At 52.9% G+C, this 22284-nt stretch overlaps 1 protein-coding gene across 1 annotated transcript; it reads left to right on the forward strand.

The window, feature by feature from the left end:
* Positions 1 to 182: 182 nt before the first annotated feature.
* On the forward strand, positions 183 to 18485 carry PLXDC1 (plexin domain containing 1). The gene is made up of 14 exons (XM_065651127.1): positions 183 to 350; positions 1805 to 1953; positions 3949 to 4092; positions 4418 to 4487; positions 4615 to 4737; positions 5184 to 5302; positions 5462 to 5561; positions 7243 to 7338; positions 8634 to 8715; positions 10832 to 10892; positions 11750 to 11879; positions 13735 to 13770; positions 13948 to 14108; positions 14869 to 18485. The coding sequence occupies exons 1-14, from the start codon at positions 296 to 298 to the stop codon at positions 14986 to 14988; spliced, it is 1446 nt and encodes a 481-aa protein (XP_065507199.1). The 5' UTR covers positions 183 to 295; the 3' UTR covers positions 14989 to 18485.
* The last annotated feature ends 3799 nt before the right edge of the window (positions 18486 to 22284 follow it).

Below are 22284 nucleotides of genomic sequence, written 5' to 3' on the forward strand. Positions count from 1 at the left end.
CCGCGCTGGTGCGTCCCCCATTGCTGGGGGGGCTCAGCACATGGAGACCGATTTTTCTCCAGGGAGCGGGGCGGCCGCCAGCCCTGCCCGGGAGCGGGGGGGGTCCTGCCGCCGGTTCCGGCTCCATCCCCATCCCACCCCCCCGGCCCCACCCCCGGCCCCACCCCCGGCTCCCGCCCGGGCTCCGGCTCCGGCTCCGGCTCCGTGCGCGGCTCCCGGGGGTGCCGGCCCATGGCGGGGCGCTGAGCCCCCCCCAGCAGAGCCGGGGCCGAGCGGGGCCCCCCCGGCCCGCACCATGCTCTGGGGGGGCCTGATCCTGCTCGTCCTGCTGCGCGGGGCGCTGGGCGCAGGTAGGGGGGGCCGGGGGGGCGGCGGGAGGATGGTCCCGGGAGTGGGGGTTCAGGGGGTCCCCGGGTTTACAGCTCCACGCGCGGCGCCGGCCGCTGCTGTGCCCGCGGGCAGCGGGAGGCATCGCTCTGGCCGTCTGTCTGTCCCTCTGCTGCTGCGCTCCCCGGCGCGGGCTGCGCTTTGGGGGCGTCTTCATGGCCCCCCGTCTCTGGGCACGCAGGTTTGTGTCACGCTGCACCCACAGCGGCCACCCGCGGCGTGGGACCTGCCGTGGGGTCCCCGCGTCCCCCCCCCGCCCCAACATCTCCGTGGTGAAAGCGCCGGCACCGTGGGGTGCCCGGGCCCCCCAGCTGGATGGGGCAGCCGTAGGGCAGAGGGGGCTGTGGCCTCGCCGGGCTGTCCCCACCCGGGGTCCCCCCACTCGGGGCGCCCCGTGGCACGGCGGGTGCTGGATGTGGGCACAGCTGGCTGGTGAGATTTTTGGGGAGGATGCCGGAGCCTCCGTGGGGGGTTCGTTAGAGCCCCAGGGAAGGTGAGTGGGACCCCCAACCACAGAACCCCTTTCGCCACCCATCAGCAGCGCGGTGCATCCCCCCGGCTCCTGCCAGCTCAGCCCCGCTCCCCCCTGCCTCAGTTTCCCCCCCTGGAGGTGCTGGGGACAGAAACCAGCCCCTTGGGACAGCTGGGGAGGGGACCAGGAGCTCGTTAGGCAGCAATTAGCTCCGTCTCCCCAGGGGACCCCGGGAACCCCCTCCCCGGGGAGCAGCCCGCACCCCGCAGGGTGTTTTTCTGTCCCGCTCCCTGGGGACAGCCGCCCTGGCTCTGTCCCTGCCCGTGGGCGAGCGTGTGCCGTCCGCAGCGCCTCCGCGCGTGCCGAGCTGCCAGGAAATCTCCTGAATCTCTGCAGATTTGCTCCCAAAGGGCTTTTTCATCCCCCCCCCGCCACCAAACGCTGTGCTGTGTTTCCAGCCTCCGCTCCGTCCCAGGGCAGGAGGGGACAAGGGACAGTTTTCTTTTGGAGATGGATGGTTGGAGTTTGCCCCGACACCCGGACCCCAACCCCGGCCTGGAGGAGGGGACATCGAGGACGTGGCCGTGCTGGTGCCCCATTGCTAAAGCCGCATCTTCCCATCCCCGGGGCCTCGCACCCCTCCCCGTGTGCGGGTGTGAGCCCAGCTGGGCAGGGGACCGAAGGTGTTTTGCTGCCTTTCACCTCTCCCTGGCAGCTCTGTTCCCCTGGTCGTGGGTGTCTGTCACCTGTCCCTGTGTCCCATGGCCGTCCCTGACCTGAGAAGCCCTTCCCTGCGTCTCTATCATCACAATGATGCTGCTCATCAGGGCTGAGACCCCTCAAACTCGTGTCACATAAGCAGAAGCTGCCTCGCTGCGGGAGGGCGCTGATCCCAGCCCACAGGCAGGCATGGGACCCCACGGACCCGTCCCTCTGCCCCCCCAGGACACCCCCCCGGGAGCCCAGCGGCGGGCGAAGGCCGGCGGAGAGCTCGGGACACATCGCTGGGGACCGAGGGGACGCGCATCAGCCAGGACCTGGTTGGGGGCAGCTTGGCCATCGACACGCTGCCGGCCAACGAGACGCGGATCGTGGTGAGTCGGGGTCCCCGTCACTGCCACCAGCTGTCCCCAGGGCAGCATCCGGCCAGCACTTGGCCACCGAGAGCTATTTCCAGGCTGGGCAGGGAGCTGGCGGAGCTGCTGGCTCAAATTTAACGTGTGGGGCTGGAGGGTAATTACAGCCCAGCCCTGCGGCCGGCCCTGCCCGCCAGCTCCCGGTGCCATCGCGGGGACGCTTCGCTCGCCGTGGTGCCGCGTGTGCAGCAGGGACGGTGCTGCCGGGGTCACCGGGGGGCTCGGGGCTGGGTGGGAAGGGGGGGTCTCCGGCTGGGGAAGGCAGGAGCCCGCACAGCTGCTAACGAGCTGTAGCATCAGCGTCACCTGGGAGATCTCACTTGGTTCTCACATCCCAGCTGTGCCTAATTACCCACCCTCAATTAGCTCCTGGTTATTAGTGGTAGGGCTGTGGGTTTCTTGGCAGATGTGGGGGAGTTTGCCCCATTCTGGGGGGAGATCCATGGCTGGTTTCTGGAGGAGGATGTGCTGGTTGTGCTGACTTGTCCTGGCGTTTTTGGCAGCAGCTGGCTGTGGATTCGGTGGAATTAGCGTCCCCGTGGCACAATGTGCAGGGGAGGAGCAGCTGTGGCTGTTCTGCTCCAGCTTGGCTTTGCTCGTTGACCATTGGGGATGGAGAGGGGCCAGGAAGGTCCCTGATGTGGAGGCGTTTATAAAAAGCCCAAACCCACCTGTGGCCGCACCACGGCATTTGGAGATGCCGAGGAGCCACAGGGAGGGTGCGATGGCATTTGTGGCACCCAGGAGGTAAAAACCAGCAATTTTCTGGGGCTCGGTGCTGTTGGGGGTTGAAGAGCATCCACCCCGGGAGCGGGGCCGTGTTTGGGGTGAGGGATGTCCCCGCCACGTCGCTGTACCTTGCTGTGTCTGACCACAGAAGGTGTGATCCGACCTCGGGAGCTGCCCATCCAAAAACATTGCAGGTTTGGGGCGCAGGAGGACCCGAAGGATGAAGCGGGTTGTGATGCTGCCGTCCCCCGCGAGCTTTGCTCACGGCAGCTCCTCTCCCCACTCATTCCCATGTCCAAAACCTTAATTGTTGCCGTAACCAAAGCCAGGTGAGGGCTCAGGACACCTTGCGAGTCAGCAGGGAGCTCCTGGCCCTGCGGTTATTAAACCCCTGGTTTTTTGGGAACAAAGCACCAGTGGGGACAAGGGCACGGGAGGTTCTGTTGTTCATCAGCCAGCGCTGTCCCTGCCTCCCGGGGGGGCTTCCACAGCCTTTGCTGGGATGCAGCGGGTGCTGACGCGGCATTCCCTGTGCCTCAGTTTCCCCATCCAGAGGGAAGGGAGGGCTCCAGGCTGCAGAGAGCAAGGGCTGGAATTGCCGTGAGGAAGAGCCAGGTGTCCCCAAGGTCCCCTGCAGGGATATGTGTCCCTTGATAGGTCCCCGACTGGTTTGCGATGGCTCTTGGCAGATCTACTACGTGGTCCCCGCTCCGCTCTGCTGGGGAAGAGGGTTTGGGGGGTCTAGGGTGCTGCTGGTGGCTCGGGGAGATGCTTGGGGTTCCTCTCCTTGCCCTGAGTGAGGATCTGATGGCTCTCGTCCCCTTGCTCCAGCTCAGCCGTTGTTCCAAGGTTCATCGTTTCCTCTGGGCTTCCTCGGCTCCAGTTGTTTTCGCTTCGCTTCTAGCGGTTGCTTTAGCTGTAACTTGCAGCCCCTGGCTCTCGAGCAGGGTATTTCCATCCCGGGAAGGCTGCAGCCTCTCGTGAGTCACGTCTCTCGCTGGCCAGCCCGTCCTCTCGTGCATCTGGTCTCATGATTCTTCTCGGCACCTTCTCCAAGTGCTCAGCATCCTCTGGCTTCGCCCAGGGCTTTTCTGTGCTGGTTTTATCGCTGCTTTGCGCTGAGGTTGGGTCTCGCTGCTCTGCGCCGTGCCCGAGGGTTTGCATCTCCACGGAACGAGCTGGGTAACGCTGGCCCCTGTCACCCTGTCCCCTCCCCGGCTGCAGGAGGACAACCACAGCTACTACGTGTCGCGGATCTACGGGCCAGGGGATGCCCGGCTCAGGGGGCTGTGGGTGGACATGGCAGCAGCCAACAGGAGCCAAGTGAAGATCCACGGGATCCTCTCCAACACGCACCGACAGGCCTCGGTGAGCCCGGCGTGTCGCTGGCGTGTCCCCCGGTCACCTCTCCCACCAGGGGTTTCCCCATGGTGGCACCTCCACGTCCTCGTGACATCCCGGTGGGGACCAAGGCTTGGGAGGTGTGTGATTTACCTCCAGTCCAGGACTGGCCCTACTGGGCAGAAGGGGGTGAGCGGTGGGGACCAGACACCTGCAGGGCCCCCAGTCCCATCCCTCGGTCACCCCCCATGTCCCAGCCCCGGGATCCTGAGCTGGGGCAGAGCCGGTGGGCACAGACCTGTCCCCCCCCATCCCCAGCAGATGTTTTTCTCACCCCATCTCCCTCCCACAGAGAATCGTCCTCTCCTTCGACTTCCCCTTCTACGGCCACCTCCTGCGGCAGGTCACGATAGCGACGGGCGGTGAGTCGGGATGGGACTCGGGGGGGATGCTGGGGGTGCAAAAAGGGGTGGATGAGGCAGGACAGGGTGGTGGGAGGTCAGAAAGAGGGATGGAGCATCCCGGGGACCGTGCGATCTGCTCGCTCAGGTTTTATCTTCATGGGGGACGTCATCCACCGCATGCTCACGGCCACCCAGTACATCGCACCGCTCATGGCCAACTTCAACCCCAGCTACTCCCGCAACTCCACCGTCCAGTACCTGGACAACGGTGAGTCCGTCTGCCCGCTCCTGTCTCCGAAAACTGGGCAAAACTCTGCTCTCCAGAGCAAAAAGAGGGGCTGGAGCTGGGGTTTTGGGTAGGGGCTGCCGGGGTGTTTGGCAGGGGTTGGTCTCTGCTCCCCAGGAACAAGCGCCAGGACCAGAGGAAACGGCCTCAAGTTGCGCCAGGGGAGGTTGAGGTTGGATCTGGGGAACAATTTCTTCCCCAAAGGGCTGTGGGGCATTGGAACAGGCTGCCCAGGGCAGTGCTGGAGTCACCATCCCTGGAGGGGTTGGACAGACGGAGATGAGGTTCTCAGGACATGGGGCAGTGCTGGGGCTGGGGAACGGGTGGACTCCATGATCTTGAGGGGCTTTTCCAACCAAAACGATTCTGTGATTCTCTGTGGGGGGAGGAGAGATGAGAGGACCGACCCGCTCTGGTCTGTCCCCCAGGGACGGTTTTCGTGGTGCAGTGGGACAAGGTCTATCTCCAGGGGAAGGAGGACACGGGCAGCTTCACCTTCCAGGCGGCCCTGCACAGCACCGGGAGAATCGTCTTTGGGTACAAGGAGGTGAGAGATGTTTCTGCTGGGGACAGCACAGCGGGAGGGTCCCTGGGGGTCTGGGAGGAGATTTGATGTTATAACTGTTCACGCGCCGAGTCCCCAGTGCCACCAAAGTTCTGGAGACCTGCAGCTGGACCCCATCCTGTCCTCTCTCACCTGCTGCAGATCCCCGTGCCGGTCCTGCAGATCAGCGCCACCCAGCACCCCGTGAAAGCCGGGCTGTCTGATGCCTTCATGGTCCTCAACCCATCGCCCGACGTGCCCGGTGAGTCGCTGCGCTTGGGGAATTGGGGGAGACAGAGTCACGGGGCGGGTGGGGTTGCAGGGACCCCTGGAGATCCCCCAGCCCAACCCCTGCTCACGCAGGGTCACCAGAGCAGGTTGCACGGGGTCGGTCCAGGCGGGTTTGAATGTCTCCAGAGAAGGAGACTCCGGTAATTCCTTGTCCCTCTTGAACTGGGGAGCCCAGAACTGGACCCAGAGCTGCAGATGGGGCAGAGCAGAGGGGGAGGATTCACCTCCCGGGACCTGTGGCCGGGAGAGGGGGCAGGTGGGGACAGAGACACGAGACGTCCTAGTCTTTGGGCACCTCAAGGCATGAGGATGTGCTGCTTGGATTCATGGTGGGGAGCAAAGGAGCATGAGGAGGCATATGGGGCTGCGTGGATGTCCCTTGTGTCCCATGTCCCCTGGTGCATCTTTTGGGGTGCATCTCGCCATGGCCAAGACGATGGTGCAGCCCTGTGCTCTGGGTGCTTTGGTGAGGAGCCCAACCTCACTCCTGCCCACCCCGCGCTGCACCCGCCGCGGTTGCTTTTCCTCATTATTTACGGAGCCTGCCATCTGGCCCTCATTTGTTACCCATTTACAACAGTTTGTGTTTAAAAAAACCCTCAGCCTGGCTGGATGGTGCATCCCCTCCCCTCTGTCCCCCTGGGTTTGCTACCTCCTGCCTGTCCCGGGGGTGTGAAGTGGGGGGGATGGAGAAGAAATGCAAGAACTGGGCATGAAAAAACTTGATGAGATGAAGAAATGAGGCTTGAAGGGAAGGACAGGAGGGGAGACCCTGTTGTCCGGCTCATCTGCTGGAAGGAAGGACGGGTTGGATTCTCCTCGCAGGGCCACCGAGCCAGACGAGCATCTTGGCTGCTGCCACCACATCAATTAGCTGCAGGCTCCGGGAGAAAACTTGGGAGAAGCCTGAAGCCAGGAGCGACCCCTCCGGCTCTTGGGATTAAGGAGAAAGAGAAGGAAAGGGGAAAAGGCTTGAGGGATGGGGGCAGGAGGGGAGTTGGGGGGGCAGGAGGAGGTTTTTGGGGCTGCAGAGCACCCCGGGGAGCGCTGCGGAGCCGCGAGCTGCGCACGGGGGAGGCTCGTGAGTCACCGCTGAGCAATGTGTTGTGCAGCTTCGTGTTTGTTTAGAGCGATGCAGGGCTGGACCGCGTCCATCTCGGGAGCCTCTGCGTGGGGAGAGGGGGACAGAGAGCTCCAAACTCCTCCTAGCAAAGCTGGGAAGAGGAGATCTGTGCCCTGACACCCCTGCTGCCCCCAGCACCTCCTGCTTTGCTTCTCTGACGGCTGCTGGATGTTTTTCTCTCATAAGGAGCAGCCCCAAGACCTGGGGAAGAAATGGTTGTCCCTGAGGGTGGTGAGAGCCTGGCCCAGGTTCCCAGAGAGGTGGTGGGTGAACCACCCCTGGAGACATCCCAGGCCAGGCTGGACGGGGCTCTGAGCAACCTGAGCTGGTGCAGATGTCCCTGCTCATGGCAGGGGGGGCACTGGGGGGGCTGGGAAGGGCCCTCCAACCCAAACCATTCTGTGATTCCATTTCAGGCGGGGGTCAGCAGCCCCACGAGCTCTCCCTGCCCTCTCTGGGATTTGCAGGACGTTGCACAGGGGGTGCAAGGTAGACTTAGGCCCGGTCTAAAGCCAAGTCTCTGTTCCAGAGTCCCGCCGTCGGACCATCTACGAGTATCACCGCGTGGAGCTGGACACCAGCAAGATCACCAGCATGTCAGCCGTGGAGTTCACCCCGCTGCCCAGTAAGTCGGACGAGCTGGTGTGGTGCCCTGCGGTGTGTTTTCCTCCTCTATGGATTCTGGATCAGGAATCAGCTGGACTCACGGGGTTGTTGAGCATCGAGACATGAAGTCCCATAAAATCCATCCTGGTGCTCCCAGAATGAGATCATGGATGGTTTGGGTTGAAGGGATAAGCCCCTTGGAAGGGCATAAGCCCCATGGAAGGCTCTTGTTGCTCCCGCGCACCCCGGTGCTTTACCTCTTTATTTCCAGCACCGACAGCTCTTTCCCACTGAAACTCTCTCTCTTTTGCTCCATAAACTACAGCGAATTTTGCTGGACACTGGTTCACCTCAGGTCTGTCTACAAGACATTTTCTACGCCTCCACGCTCAGATGAAATTTCTTCAGGATCGTGTTAAATAGAGACATTTTTAGTGTTTGGATCCAAGGACACATGCGCACGAGGGGAAAATAGTCATGCAGTCCGTAAATACAGAGCAGAGAGTAAATCTGTCACGAAGATACCAAGGTTATGCATTTAAACGGTCTCCCCAGGCTATTTTATGACAATTTTAACAGCAGGCAGGGTTACTGCAAAGCAGATCATAAATAAGCTTTCTGCAATATTTTAATTTTTTCTCCTTAATATGCGCTGTTTCATTTTTCGCCCAGCAGCCAGAGCAGGATCTTCCGAGGAGCCACAGAGCAGGGGAGAACCAGCCTCCACTTTTTCTTCTGGGGAGTTTAATTTTGAGCGTTATTGAGGTCAGAAGTGGCTGAACTGGGTTAATCTGTGTCTTCTCCAGAGGAGCTGGGTAAAGCTCCAGATGGGCACATGAAGGAGAGTCAGGACTTGTTAAAACTCCTGATTTCCTTGACTTATTTACTTTTTTTTTTTTTTAAGACAAGCCCTCTTGGCCACCATTTCTAGCCAAGGTGACAAGCAAACGCTGGTTCTTTACAAGCATCTCGTCCTCTCCAGCCTGGAGATGTTCTTGCAGAATTAACATGGCCATAGCAACAGGAGGCTCAACTGTTTGTGTTGCTTCCTCCCTTCTGAGAAACACCCTCCGCGCAAGAAGAAGTCGCAGGAGCCTCAGATGTGTCTTAATTCCCAGTTAAACAGACTGGGAGGGCGTTTCCGGGGCACTGGGAGCGCAGCCCTTGCTCACGGTGCTGCACAGAGGTTGGGCTGGAGGCTCGGCCGGTGATGCTGATGATGATGCTGATGATGATGCTGATGACCCCGTCGGGCTCTCGGGGATGCTCCCCCGTGCTGGTGTCGCTGCCACGTCTCTCCTCTTTCTTTTCCAGCTTGTCTCCAGCACCAGAACTGCGAAACGTGCGTGAGCTCGGAGCTGACCTTCAACTGCAGCTGGTGCCACGTCCTGCAGAGGTACCGGGGACGCGTTTCCTTCCCTCCCCTTCTCCCATGGATGTTTCTATAGCTGGGAGAGCAAGTGCAACTCTAGGTCTGATGCCTGCACCAGTTTTATTGGGTTTTTTTATTATTATTATTATTTCTTTTTTTGTTGTTTTTGGTTCAGTTGGGCGCTGCTTATAGTCTCATAGCCATAGTTAAGCGATCTCCGGTTACAAGCCGCTGAAAGGAGATATTTCCTGAGGCTGAGGGGTTTTGATCCTCGCGTTTTGATGTAGGAACAAGTTGAGACCAGAAGCAATACTCGCATTTTTGTCAGCGCGATTAAACGGGGCGGGGGGAACTGGTGCTGGTTTAGGCTGTGACTGCAGGCACAGCACAGGGACACGCTGGGGTCTGAAGGATGCTCAGAGAATCGGGGGTGGTCCTCAGCCCCCCGGCTGCGGGGGACACGTCCTCCTTGTTGGGGACAAGACACAGCGAGGGCTGGGGGGCACTTGCTGCCTTTTTGGGTGTAAACGGAGGATTTGGGGGGATGAGGCTGCCCCTGCTGCCGTCCCGCCCCGTGCTCTTCAGCTCCAGCAGTGCAATACAGAGCACAAGGAGTTTAATGAGATTTTTGCTGTGATATTTAGAGCTAGCGGCAGGGGAGGGGACCCAGTAACACAGATCTGCAGGCGCGGGGACAGCGCTTCGTCCCTCCTTGTGCAGCCCTTCTCTAAGACTCGCACCTTTTCCTTCCAAGCAGTGATTCGAGCAGGACAGGGAAAGATCCAGAGGGATCAGCGAAGCGATAAATCAGCGTCGATTCAGCGCCCTGCGATGGGCTGGAATAAAACCCGAGCCAGGGGAGCATAATTTTGAAATGACAAGTTGCTCAGCGGTGGCGTCGGATCAGAGAATATGATGTTCTCGCAGCTGGGAGAGATGCGTGAAACCAGATGTGGCTTTGGTAGTAAAACCAAGCCCAGGATGCGGTGGTTTTAAGTCTGGATCTTGTTTTGGGCTTAAACTCCAGGGTTCTAGAACTTTGTTCTGCTTATTCCAAATTTCACAGTGTTTGCAAACCCCAGCTGCCCAAATCCAAGGCGCTGCTGCCGATGTTTGCTCTTATCATGTATAACACGGGGATTTCTCAATGCGTTGGCTGAAATCCGCGCGTCCTGCAGCCGGACCCGCGTGTCGGCACCTTGGTCCCAAAGAGCTTCGATGACAAATAGAAAATACAAATGGCAAACATGCTGGAAATGGCAAGTTAGAGCAAGCTTAGCACTATCTCATTGGCTTTCGACCAGCGGGGTTTGCAAAGCCACTGTGACCTTTCCCAAGGAAGTTTTGTTGGGTTTAAACTTCTATCCTAAGGCCAGCTCGGTGATCTAACCCCCAAGTCCTCCTAATTCTCTTCTGGACAGTAGAATTTGTATTTTTGCTTTTGCTTCAGCCTGTAATCGTTCCGAGAACCATACTTTAGGCAAAGATATCAGTGACCCAGCAGGACCTGAGGTTTTTTGTGATTTCTCTTCTTTTCCTGGTTGGTAGTTGGGTAAATTATGGCTCGTGTGAGCTGAACCCCTGGTTCAGATCCTGGTGGTCCCCAGAGGCTTCCCAAAGCTCGGAGTGCTGTTTGGTGCCGTTTCATTCCGTTTCTGCAGAGATTTCTCTAGCTGGTGTTTTCCTCATGCAGTTTGTAATTTCTTTAATGTGTTTTTCCTGTGCAGATGTTGCTGGAAAGAAAGAAAAAAAACCAAAAAAATAAACCAAACCCTCGTGGAGATCGTGGCCTTGCCCTGGCACAGAGTCCAGGGAATGGAAATTCAGACTCAGTCTATATATTTTTCCTATTTCTCTGTGTCTCTTGGAGAAGCGGCGTTGACCCTTTTCCTCCTCTGTTAAGAGGAACATTCGGGTCCTTCCAGCACAGCTGTACTGGAAACCTCGTGTCTTTGGGGACCAACTTGTATAGAATCTTTCCAGCCCTCAGATATTTGTTTGTCCGAGTATCTGGACACAACACCCACCGAGGCAGCACTTGGGACTCTTGGGCAGCTTAGAAACCATGAGCGATGTCCCAAATGTTGCTGCTGTGCCTCAGGAACTCACCTGCTGCGGGTTAATTCTGATTTTTCTGCAGGTGCTCCAGTGGTTTCGACCGGTACCGTGAGGAGTGGTTGTCCTACGGCTGCGGCCAGAAGGTGAGACCCAGAGGAGGGTCCTTGCTCTTGTTTTCCTGTGCTGGAAACGGAGCTGAACTACAGAAATAACAATATCCCAGCTCAGAAAATTCACCCTCAGCTCCCCCTGGCCCGTTCTGGTCTGGGATGTCTCTTTGGATGTCCCTGTCCCGTTATAGCGGGACCACTGGACAGAGCATCTCTCTACTGGGATAGTTAAAAATGGTCCATCTAACCCAGAATTTTCCTTGCTGGTGTCTTGTTTCTCTGCTGGTTGATGCTGGATGTTCTGTAAAGGTGCAGAGACCTCTTTAAGTCACCAAATGGTGCAATTTGAGTACACTGGGAGATTTTTTTTTTCACCTTCTGAAGCGTGACTCTTACTCACTCTCAAACATGAAGAAATTAGCCCTGTGATTTAATTTTTTTTTTTTTTTTTGGTTCTTGTTAGCACAATTACCTCCACATTGGATGAACTAGTTTCTTTGTCTCAGAAAGATCAGCTGTAAGGAAACATCTGTTTCTGCTTTTGGGTATTTTTCTTTTTTTAAAAATTTTTCAATTTATTTTTTTTTCCCTCACTGAAAACTCCGCTTTATTCCCTATTAACCAAGAGGGCTGAGCGAAGGAAAAGGAGCCCACAGGACCTATGTGAGGTCACCCATGGAGGACCTTGCCAGATCATCGTCATTTGTCCTATTTAAGTGGTTCCCAAACTTTTCCTCTTCTCCAATCCCCATGTACGTTTTCTGGACTGTCTCTTGCTTCCACTTGGGTTTGAACTCCAAAAGCTCTAAACCTGGGGAGCAGAGTCCTCCCCGCTGGCTCTTGCTGGAGGAAAATGAGGAAAAATAGCTCTTTCTGCCTTTTCTTTGCAGTCAGACGAGAAGACGTGTGAGGATTTAGCAGAAGGGTATTCGGCACCTCCTGATGGCTCCTTCCCCCCGCGGGATGGGGGCGTCCCCACCGCCACGGCCTCGCTCTTCGTGGACAAGCTCACCACGGAAGGTAGGGACGGGCTGGGGGGGCAGCTGGGGGCACCCCATCCCTGGGGAGATCTTCCACTCCCATGCCTCGCCAAACCATTTCGTACGTGCTGGAACATGCCAATAGCGGAACAGGAGAGGTGGTGGATGAACCATCCCTGGAGACATCCCAGGCCAGGCTGGATGGGGCTCTGAACAACCCGAGCTGGTGCAGATGTCCCTGCTCATGGCAGGGGGGGCACTGGGTCAGTTTGAAGGTCCCTCCAACCCAAACCATCCACGATCTCATTCTGGAAGCACCAGGATGGATTTTACGGGGCTTTACGTTCACCGCCCTCATGAGTCCAGCTGATTCCTTTCCAACCCAAACCATTCTATGATTCTATATCTACATAAATACAATAACAAACCCATCCTTGAAGGACAAGGGGTGGAAGGGCAGCCTGAGAGGTGACACTCAGTGATGTGCGAACGGGAGGGATGGAACCCCCTGGTGGGAAGAGTTTTACAGTTTCCTCGCAGCCTTTTAATGCATTTTGAAGGTCAATAAGCAACTTGTCCCCGGTGGACAGGCTCCCCAGCACCGTAACGGAGGTTAATACAGTATACAGGGGCTCGTGCTTTTGATGTCCTTGGTCCTGGTGGCTCGGGGCCGGCAGTGCTTTCAGATGGGCAATAACACGGCATCATGTGTGTGCCCTGGGCTCGGGAACGGTGCTCGTTCCAGCGCAGGAAAGCTCTGCGTAAGGAGCAGAGTTTCCCCTGGAGACACCCATGTTCTAAAGCTTGATAATCCTATTAACACAGGGGCTGGCTCCTCAGATCCTAGCGGCAGGTATCACTTCAATTTTGCTGCTTAATAGTCCCTAACGCAAACTGCTAATTAGAATAAATAGAAAGGAACATCTGTAATTGTCCTTCAGCCATGGGAAGGGGTTGGGGGGAGGAACGGAGTGCCTGGCTGGCAGAGCTGACTTTGAAAGGAGCAATTAAAGGCAGGGGGAGTGTTAACGCCACCACTGAGATTATTTTCCAACTCATCGCCAGTTCTTGGGGGGGGGAAAAAAAGAACAAGAGGCTTTCTGTGACATAGTCAAGCATGAAGTTAATTTGTAATCTTGGAAGGGAACAAACAGGCAGCTGCATCAGGGCTGCGAACTTGATCTGGAGCAGCTCGGCAAAGGCACAAGCGAAGGAGCCGCCTCCGTGTCCCCCCCAGCCCGCGGACATGGGGTGAACGTGTTGGACACGCTGGTCCTGTGTTAACGCTGCGAACGGGTGAGCCAAGCAGTGGGAATTTGGGAATTCTGGACCAGGAATCAGCTGGACTCGTGGTGAGCGGCAAGACATAAAGACCCGTAAAATCCATCCTGGTGCTTCCAGAATGAGATCGTGGATGGTTTGGGTTGGAGGGACCTTCAAACTGACCCAGTGCCCCCACTGCCGTGAGCAGGGACATCTGCACCTTGGGCAACTGCATTTTGGGCCCCTGTGGAAGACACGGACAGTGTAACATCCCACTGATTTATTCGAGACAAGAACTGGGGGCCCCATCCCACACCGATTTATCATTCTGCTCTGTGCACTGAGCATATTTAATGACCAGTTTCCACAGATGTTTGTGCTCCAGGTGGCACCTTTGTGAAGGAAGGCAGGCAACAAACCATCAGCCACTGCTTCCACTATTGTTATTTTCCAAGTGCCTTCCCATCCACCAAACTCAGTTTAAGACTGTCCCTGGCCACATAAATGCTGTGCAAGAGGCGCGTTCTGCCCGTGGCCCTGTCACAGCGGGAGGAAAGCGGGCGGGAAGGATGCAGGATATCACAGAAGGCTCCTAACTTTATTTATTTTGCCTTTTTGCTTTCTTCTTTTAGACGATACGAAGCTCAATCAGTATGCAGGAGGTGAAGGTAAGACCTTAGCTCAGCTCTGCCTTTTTCACCTCTGTTCCCGTGAATCCCTGCTCAGTCCCAGTCTATTCGTCAGCCCCGGGGAACCAAAGTGTCGCTGTAAAGCTCTTAATTCCAGCATCTGGGAAGGCTCCGAGCCCCCTTTGGCCTGATGGCAGGTTTGTGGGTGTTTCGCAGGTGTGGGGAGCAGCCTTCCTTCCAAGCAAACGGGCGCCCCGGTTCACACGGGCACCATCGTGGGCATCGTTCTGGCTGTGCTGCTCATCGCCGTGATCATCCTCGCTGGGATTTACATCAACAGCCACCCCACCTCCGCCGCCGCCCTGTTCTTCATCGAGGTGAGCGGAGAACTGGTTTTATCTTCCTCTGCCATCAACACCTGTCCCGACCCTCTAGAGAACAGTATGGAGCAAAAAAAAGAGCAAGAGCCTTTGATAGGGCTCAAATCCGGGTTCCTTTTCACAGTCCTACAGTCTCAGTTTATCTCCCAACCTCCAGCTGATGATGTTTTGAACTTAAGTTCACTCCCTCCCACGCTGTTTTATTTTCCTCCCTTTCACACGTTGCCTTTTTTTTTTTTTTTTCTTCCTCACACAACCTCAGACTCTTCCACCTCCTTGCATGGTCGGGGGCTCCGTCAGAGCCAGGACATAATTGAGATCGCTGCCTTTGGAATTGCCCAGCGGGATTTTTGTCGACTCGAATTGTCAGACTTTACTGATAGCTGTCGCGCCATCAGCCAACTGTGTGAGCGGTGGTGGGGATGCTCTAAATGGAAGATTTTAATTCTGGGGAAGATGGGGGGTCCAACCATCTCCATCTGCCGTTAGAAGGCAGCAGACTGTGCAGCGCAGGCTCCCGAGGGAGGGAGTGAGCAACACTTAACCCTCGGCCTTTCCTTCTCCCTCGCTGGCTTTTTGTAATCAACTCTTTCAAGCATAAATCGATTTATTAATAAAAAAATAAATTTTTTTTTAAAAGAAAAGTCGGACTTTCACAAAGATGTTGTTTTGTTTCAGGACAGTTCCCGATTTTCCCGCGGGCTTGGTGTAAAAGGCTCTGTCGTCACTCCTGACTGGTCTCTGTTTCTGTCTGCAGCGAAGACCACATCACTGGCCTGCCATGAAATTCCGGAATCACACCAACCAGGCCACATACGCGGAGGTGGAGCCAGCCAGCCAGGAGAAGGAGGGTTTTGTGGAAGCAGAACAGTGCTGAGCGCTTCTCCCCTTGCATCTCGGACCTCCCGTGTCTCAAGCGTTGGAGTCTGCTGTTTTTTCTATTGCAAACTCTTTCCCCTCTTGGAAAACAAGTGAGTGGAGGAAAAAGACCCAATGGGAGCATTTGGAAAGGATGAGTCGGGGCGATGTGAGGCTGGACTTGCCTGGATTCCTCAGGGGACAGCAGAGCCCGCGGTGGTGACAGCGGTGACACTGGACTCTGCCCGCAGCCCAGCACCGAAGCCCTGGATGTGGTGATAGGAGAAAAAAGACACTCAATTTTTGTAGCTTGGTGGGGGGTGTTTTTGGTTTTGTGGTTGGGTTTTTCCTCCCTGCATGTGGTTGGTCTGTTCCCTCCTCCACCACGAGCCTCAACAGGGAGCACGTCTCAGTGCGGGTGCAAGAGGCCATTGCCTCGAGCAGGAGGCTCTTGGGGACAGCAAATTCGGTGCTTTTTGCTGCACGCTCGGGCGCTAAGGTTGGCTGTCAGCGCTTGCCTCCCTCTGCCTCCTTTTGGGCCAGGTGACATTCAATTTTGTTGTCAGGGCTGAGAAATCCTGAGCCCTTTTTTCCTTTTTCCCTCCTGCAGTCGTTCTTCCACCACCACGGCTTCTCCTTTCCCAGCAACAGCCCCAGAGAAACCAAAACCTCCTCTATTTTAAGGGCAAAACCCTGCAGAGGATTCACCTCCAGGATGTTTGTGAGCCAGTGGCTCCGATGCACTTTTTAGCATCTAATTAGTTTGCTAAATTACTAATTATGACCCTTGCCCCTAAAGGAGACAGAACATGAAAAGAAAATCATAGATTCTTTCAAAATACATCCTTGTGGTCTGGCTACAAATCCAGGAGGAACAGAGCAGGTTTGGATGGAAGAGGATGGGGACGGAGCACTAGAGAAAAACCCTGTCCTCCCATGAATTAAATCCTGATGTAAATCTAAGCTAATTTGTGGGCATTTCCCATCAATAAGGAGTGAAGGCAAACATGCCTTGACACCACTGAAAATCTGAAAATCACCTGGTTAACATCATCATTTTTAGAGCCCACTCAAGCCAGTGGGATCTTTTTCTATTTTTTGATGATGTCTGTGATAGGCCCCTGGTCTGGATTTGTACGTAAATCATGATTCCAGAATCTGACCCTCACTAAGGGTTTTGCCACTGGACCCCTCAGGCTTCTCTACTCCTTCTGTGCAAGGAAAACTTGTCTAAAAAAAATTAAGAGAGTCTAAAGTCCAGTGTACAGTAAAGTTTTCTTTCCCCCACCAAAAAAGGTGGTGGTTGTATGGGGCTTTTTTTGCTTTTTCTTTTTTTTTTTTTAATTTTCTCTTGATCCTCAGTTATTTATTCTGATAATCATGTTTGGTGCATATTTTATCCCCTGGCTGGTTCAGCTGTCACCGGTAGTGATTACTGCCAAAGGCAGGGTCTGTCTAATTAATGTTTTCCTTCTCATCTGCTGAATTTATATAGCCATTAAAGATAAATATGGATGCTTTGTGGCATTTAGACCCCAGATTATACTTTCTCATACATAGCCACTAGGGAGACTTTTGCTGCATCTTATTATGGCGTAAAGGCACCAAAATGCTCACACAGGGTAAGTCAGACCAGTCATGCCCAGTTGTTACAGCCCAGACAGTCTCTCTTTAGACATATTTAGAAGATAAATTTTACTCCCAAATAAAGCTTTTGACTGGAAGGTTGTTGTTTTCCCCAGTTTCCCTGAAGTAGAAGGAATTCAAAGGGATGCTGTCATCTGTTTTTTGCCCAGGATCTGATCTCCTTTGAAATGGTTATGAGCTGGTAAGGAATTTTCCCTGGATTTAAGTCTTTTCAAATAATGGCTTTGTTTTTTTGCTGTTTTTCTGAACATGCACACACAGTAGCAGCAAGATTTGGGGTATTCCTCTCTCCCAAAACCCCTGGAAATGCTAGGTATCATCCAATGAGTCTGAAATGATTTTTAAATTTAAAAATTTAAAAGAAAACAGACTTTAAATAGCAAGCAATTGAGCTGTACAGATCACCGGTGCATTACTGCAGCCAGGATCTAAGGAGGATTCAGAAGAGGATCAGATATCGGGTGGAAATAACAACATCCACATGCTGTAGCACAGAAACGGTTGAGATACAGAAAATACTGCAGGAGAGATGCCAAGTTCTGAGTGCCTGGAGGAAAAAAGGCTTTTCACTTTTCTTTCTTTCCTTGAAGGAATAATAAAAAGCAAGCAGGCTATTCTGTAGCCGTGCAAGAGATGTTTGGTCTGCCTTCTACTGAGGAATGTGGTTTGGGGTATTGTCAGGCAGAGCGTTAACAGCTTCAATTCATCATCTCTAAGACACTTAGGTAGATGGAGAAGTTACTGCCCAAACTTGGGGGTTCGAATTCCCCTGGAATTTCCTACTGCCCCTGGATTCTGTGTCTTGAGGAGAAAAACCCCAATATTCTGTCCTACCTTCTGATGTGAGCTCTGGGTGCTCGAAGTTCACACCTGAGAAGCTCGTGAGTCAGCAAGGAGCCATTTTTTTCCTGAATATTCTTTGCACGTGGCTTTGTAGTGGAAGAGAAGAAGTCGTCTATTAAATTCCAGAAAGCACGACGGTAATGTTGCTGGTGCCTAAAAAGAGAAAAATGTTTTTTCTGTCACCAAGATGCTGAAGAGGAGAGTCTGGGCTCATGTATAACGTCGGCCGCACCAAGTTCAACGCATCAGGATCAATATTCCCTTTCTATCTGTGCGACTCTGACTTCAAGATGCCGGTTAATCTTGCGAGTCTCGAGTGCCAAAGCAAGAACATGGTGGTGGCGACTATGACATAAAAAAAAAAGAAAGAGTTTGATTTTTGCTTTAAATTGTGGGTTTTCTAGCCATATGCTGAGGTTTTCCTCTGGATTCTGACAAACCCAGCGCTTGGGCTTGCTTGAGGCATCATGTACCCATGTATATTGACCTGTAGATTTTAATTTTATAGCTATAAAGGGGCTGTTTGCTGCGCTCAGTCCGGTGCTCAGCTGGTTAAAAGATGCAAAACGCAAAACAACCGCTACGGCTCCTCATTTCCAAGCCAGGTGCCCTGGCTGGTTGTGGCAACCGCTGAACACGTCGTTTGGGCGTAAAAAATGAGAAAAATGACACCATGTATCTGCTGCTTGGCCACTTGGTTGCGTTCAGCAGTTGGGAAAACACAGCGCAGGGTTTATCAGACCAAGGAGAGGTTGGTTCTGCTCCTGCAAAAGTTGGGGGTTAATCCCCCCCATTTTTGACATCAGTGGGAGCAGGACTTGGATCAAAAAGAAAATTCTTTTTAAGAACTAAAGGCCTACTTTCCACATACTTGAATTTACAGCACAGTTGGACTATTTTGGGGGGCTAAAGGCACTTTAACTGTCTTTTAATGCCATGTATTTACTATGGATTATCTGCATGGAACACAGTCTTAATATTAAAAAAAACACCTTCCTTTTGGACTGCTTTGTTTCTAAAATAAAACATGCAAACAATTTTGGTCATGTGAACTTCTAAGCAGGATGGGGACAATTTTCATCTTGTATTCTTTGACACTATAAGAATATATATATAGATATATATTTTTTAAGGTGAGAATTCTACTCTCCCACTGCCTTGTTCTATTTTTTCTGAGCAGAGAAGTAGCAGATATATAATTAGAATATATATATATAATTCCTATTTATCTATATACATATACACATATATGCAAAAAAGTCAGCTCTCCTGAACAAATAGTTTTCCTACTACACAACATCCCAGAAACAGGGAGGGAAATATTTTAGCCATTATACAAATAAACAAAGGTTTATACCCTGGAAATGCAACTGCAACCTGGAGTAGCACAGCATGCTGAACCATAATTAATAGCACTGAACCAAGGAGGGAGCAGATTGCTCCAAAAGGGCCTGTGGGTGGTGGAATAAAATCTCAAATAGATGCACAGCTCGGAACCTGTGTTTTTCAAGCACTGCGGAACTGAGCTTTGGTTACGACTGGGAGCAGGGAATTGGTTGGATATTAAATGTCTTTATGCCTCGAGTTGCCTCGTCTAGAAAGGAAGGACGGGAATAATTCCCTTTCTCACGTACACAGTGTAAATTTGTTAATATTTGTGAAATACTTACAGATGCCCAAGGGAAAGGTGTTTCCAAGGAGGGTGGGATTATTGGGTGACTCCAACCATCATCCACATGTCCATCGCAGCAGCTGGGTTTTCATCTCGCTCTAAAAGAATTTAGTATTTCAGGCAGGTAATTCCATAGAAAACCCACAGCCCAACTCTTTTCTTTCCATCCCTTAATCAGTCTGAATTATAAAATTACTAACCCAAAGGCTACACTAAAATTGCAGCGACAACGCCACCGTCACCCTGCCCATGTACCAGTGGTTTCAAACGGCTCAGGAGTGTTTCTGCCTCCACAAATTATCATTTTAAGCTCCGCACGACTCTCCCGAATGGCAGATAATGGGAAGATTAGAGGGTGGCATCCTGTAGAATGATAATTATCAGCACAGCTCCCAAAAAAAACGAGGCTCAAAACAGGCTGGGTCTGAGGAAGCAGGAACCACCTGCATATTTCTGCAAGAAAAATAACAATAAAATTGGACTTTGCGATCTTAAAATTCTGAGCAGATCAAACCATTTCCAACATGCACGTCCCTGCCCTGAGCCCTTCGCCGGCCCTTCCACACCCCTAAAACAGAAATACCAGCCAAGGAGGTGATTTTATCCTGAGAATTTGTTAAGGATGAGACAAAACAGTGACTTAATTCGCTCCATATCCTCGCGCAAGGCCTGTGCTGGATGAATCAACAAGCCCCCGCTAATTGAACATTTTTATCATTTTGTAACAAGCCTTAAAGTGCTTTCTTAAAGTGTAAATGCAAGGCTGCATCTAAGCCCCTTCATAACATTGCAGAGTTTCAGTGAAACCTCAAGAGAACACCAACATTTGGCAAACGAGGAAAAAAATCTGATTTAAAGAGAGTAAGTACTGAAGAGATTTTACTGCCTAAGGCTGCACGTGGAGTGACACAAAAATCACATTATGTCTTTTTTCTGCAGTTTATTATTATTATTATTTCCATTTTGTAATGTTTATAGTGCATTAGATGCTGCTGTTATTAATTCTGGTCCTAGCAGTGCAGTTTTTCCAGTGTTCCCTTTCAGCTCCCATCACATTTGGTGTTTTCTTCTAACGCCCCAGCTCAATTCAAGCAACCACACAAGAATAACAAGAATATTTGAAAAGCCGAATCCATCGCAGTCCTGCTCTTGGCATTTAAATGTCGCCACCGTTTCGGCCACAAAGCACCAGAGACAACGGATTTTTACCCAAAATGTTGCTCACGCGTTGGGTGTACGCGGGGCAAAGATAAATAAGTTACACGAGACAAGGCCACTCACGCATAGAATGAGCAGTTAGCACTCAACAGAACCGTCACCGTATTTATAACAACCTAATTGTACTTTTTTCCTTATTAGCTTTTATCCCGTCATCTCAAACCAGTTGACAAACATTGACCAGATTACGGAGCCTCAAATGAAAAAACGAAACAACCGTGACTCATTCCGCCAATTGAAAACAAACAGGAGATAATACTTTTACCACACAACACAATTAAACTGCAGAACTGTCGCTGTTGTTAATTACGCCGATCACTATGTAGTTAGACGTATTTATAGGTCCAGCATTATTAAACACGGGAGCCTGAATGGAGCTTCAGACCCAGGAAACCCTTAAACCCGTCAGGCTCCAGAGGTACCAGACGAATACTCCACATCTGCCCCATTTTATTGTATTATTTCCCAAGCAATGGTCTCTCGTAACTACTCCAAACATCAATATTGGTGTAAACGAACAGGTACGGCAGTCGGAAATTCTTTATTCTGGCATCTCTGAAATGCAAACGGGTAAAACGGCGACGGGATGAGGAGAACGACACTTAATGTATGACAGAATTACTGAAGGAATTACAAGGGCAGAATGCAATTGTACAGCCAGACTGCACAGAAATGTCTTGAAAGCATGTTATTTTTGCACTTATCTAATTTACCTTTTCAGAAAAATACTGCAATGACGGTTACACCGTCACGGCATTCCCGCTCTCCCTGTCATTTAAACAGCACTTAACAGATGATGCCATAGCGTTATATTTGGGGTTGCTTTCTGCTTTGTTTCTGTTTCGCTGAAAAAAGTTCTTCCTTCAATAAAGTTCCAGAAAAAAAACCAAACCAACCAACCGTCTTTGGGGACAAGAAACTACCGGGGGAAAGTCCTTCAAAGCAGCTGCAGCGCTTTGCTGCCATCGTATGGGAACTGCCTTAGGAGCAGCACAACAGCCTCTCCCCAGGGTTCCGTTATTACCCCCAAGAGAATGAGTTATTTATAGTCTGCTGCTTCAGAATTTGTAAAAAAGAAAGTTATTTTAAAATAGAGTTAATTAGTGAACACAAACTGTCTGCTGCTCCAACAAAGAACGGCGGCTTGCCGCGGTTTTCCTGCAATCGCAGCACCCCGCAACAGCGTTATTTCACAGTATAATGCAACAGCATTTAAGGGCCGCATGGCAATTTGTAACCGCTTGTTGTAGCGTGGCCTCTGCTATCAACGTCTGCAGCCGGAGCGCCGTGGCACGTGGGCCAAGCACCGTGGCATCTTTCTGCCGCAGCGTCGTTGATCCGCGGGCGGGCGTCGCGGTCCCGCGTGGGCTCGTCCCGCGGCATCACAGCGCAAGAGCTGCGCAGCATCGCCAGGGCCTGGTGTCACTGCTTGGGGTCGTGGTTTCCCTCAGCAAATTGGGTCATAGAATCGTTTTGGTTGGAAAAGCCCCTCAAGATCATGGAGTCCAACTGTTCCCCCAGCCCTGGCGCTGCCTCATGTCCTGAGAACCTCATGTCCGTCTGTCCAACCCCTCCAGGGATGGTGACTCCAGCACTGCCCTGGGCAGCCTGTTCCAATGCCCAACAGCCCTTTGGGGAAGAAATTGTTCCCCAGATCCAACCTCAACCTCCCCTGGTGCAACTTGAGGCTGTTTCCTCGCTGAATCACAGAATGTCAGTGACTGGAAGGGAGCTCGAAAGCTCATCCAGCCCAATCCCCCGCCGGAGCAGGAACACCCAGATGAGGTTACACAGGAAGGTGTCCAGGCGGGTTGGAATGTCTGCAGAGAAGGAGACTCCACAACCTCCCTGGGCAGCCTGATCCAGGCTCTGGCACCCTCACCATGAAGAAGTTTCTCCTCATATTTAAGTGGAACCTCCTGTGTTCCAGTTTGC

Source organism: Caloenas nicobarica, chromosome 24, assembly GCF_036013445.1.
Source record: "Caloenas nicobarica isolate bCalNic1 chromosome 24, bCalNic1.hap1, whole genome shotgun sequence".
Taxonomy (NCBI): Eukaryota; Metazoa; Chordata; class Aves; order Columbiformes; family Columbidae; genus Caloenas; species Caloenas nicobarica.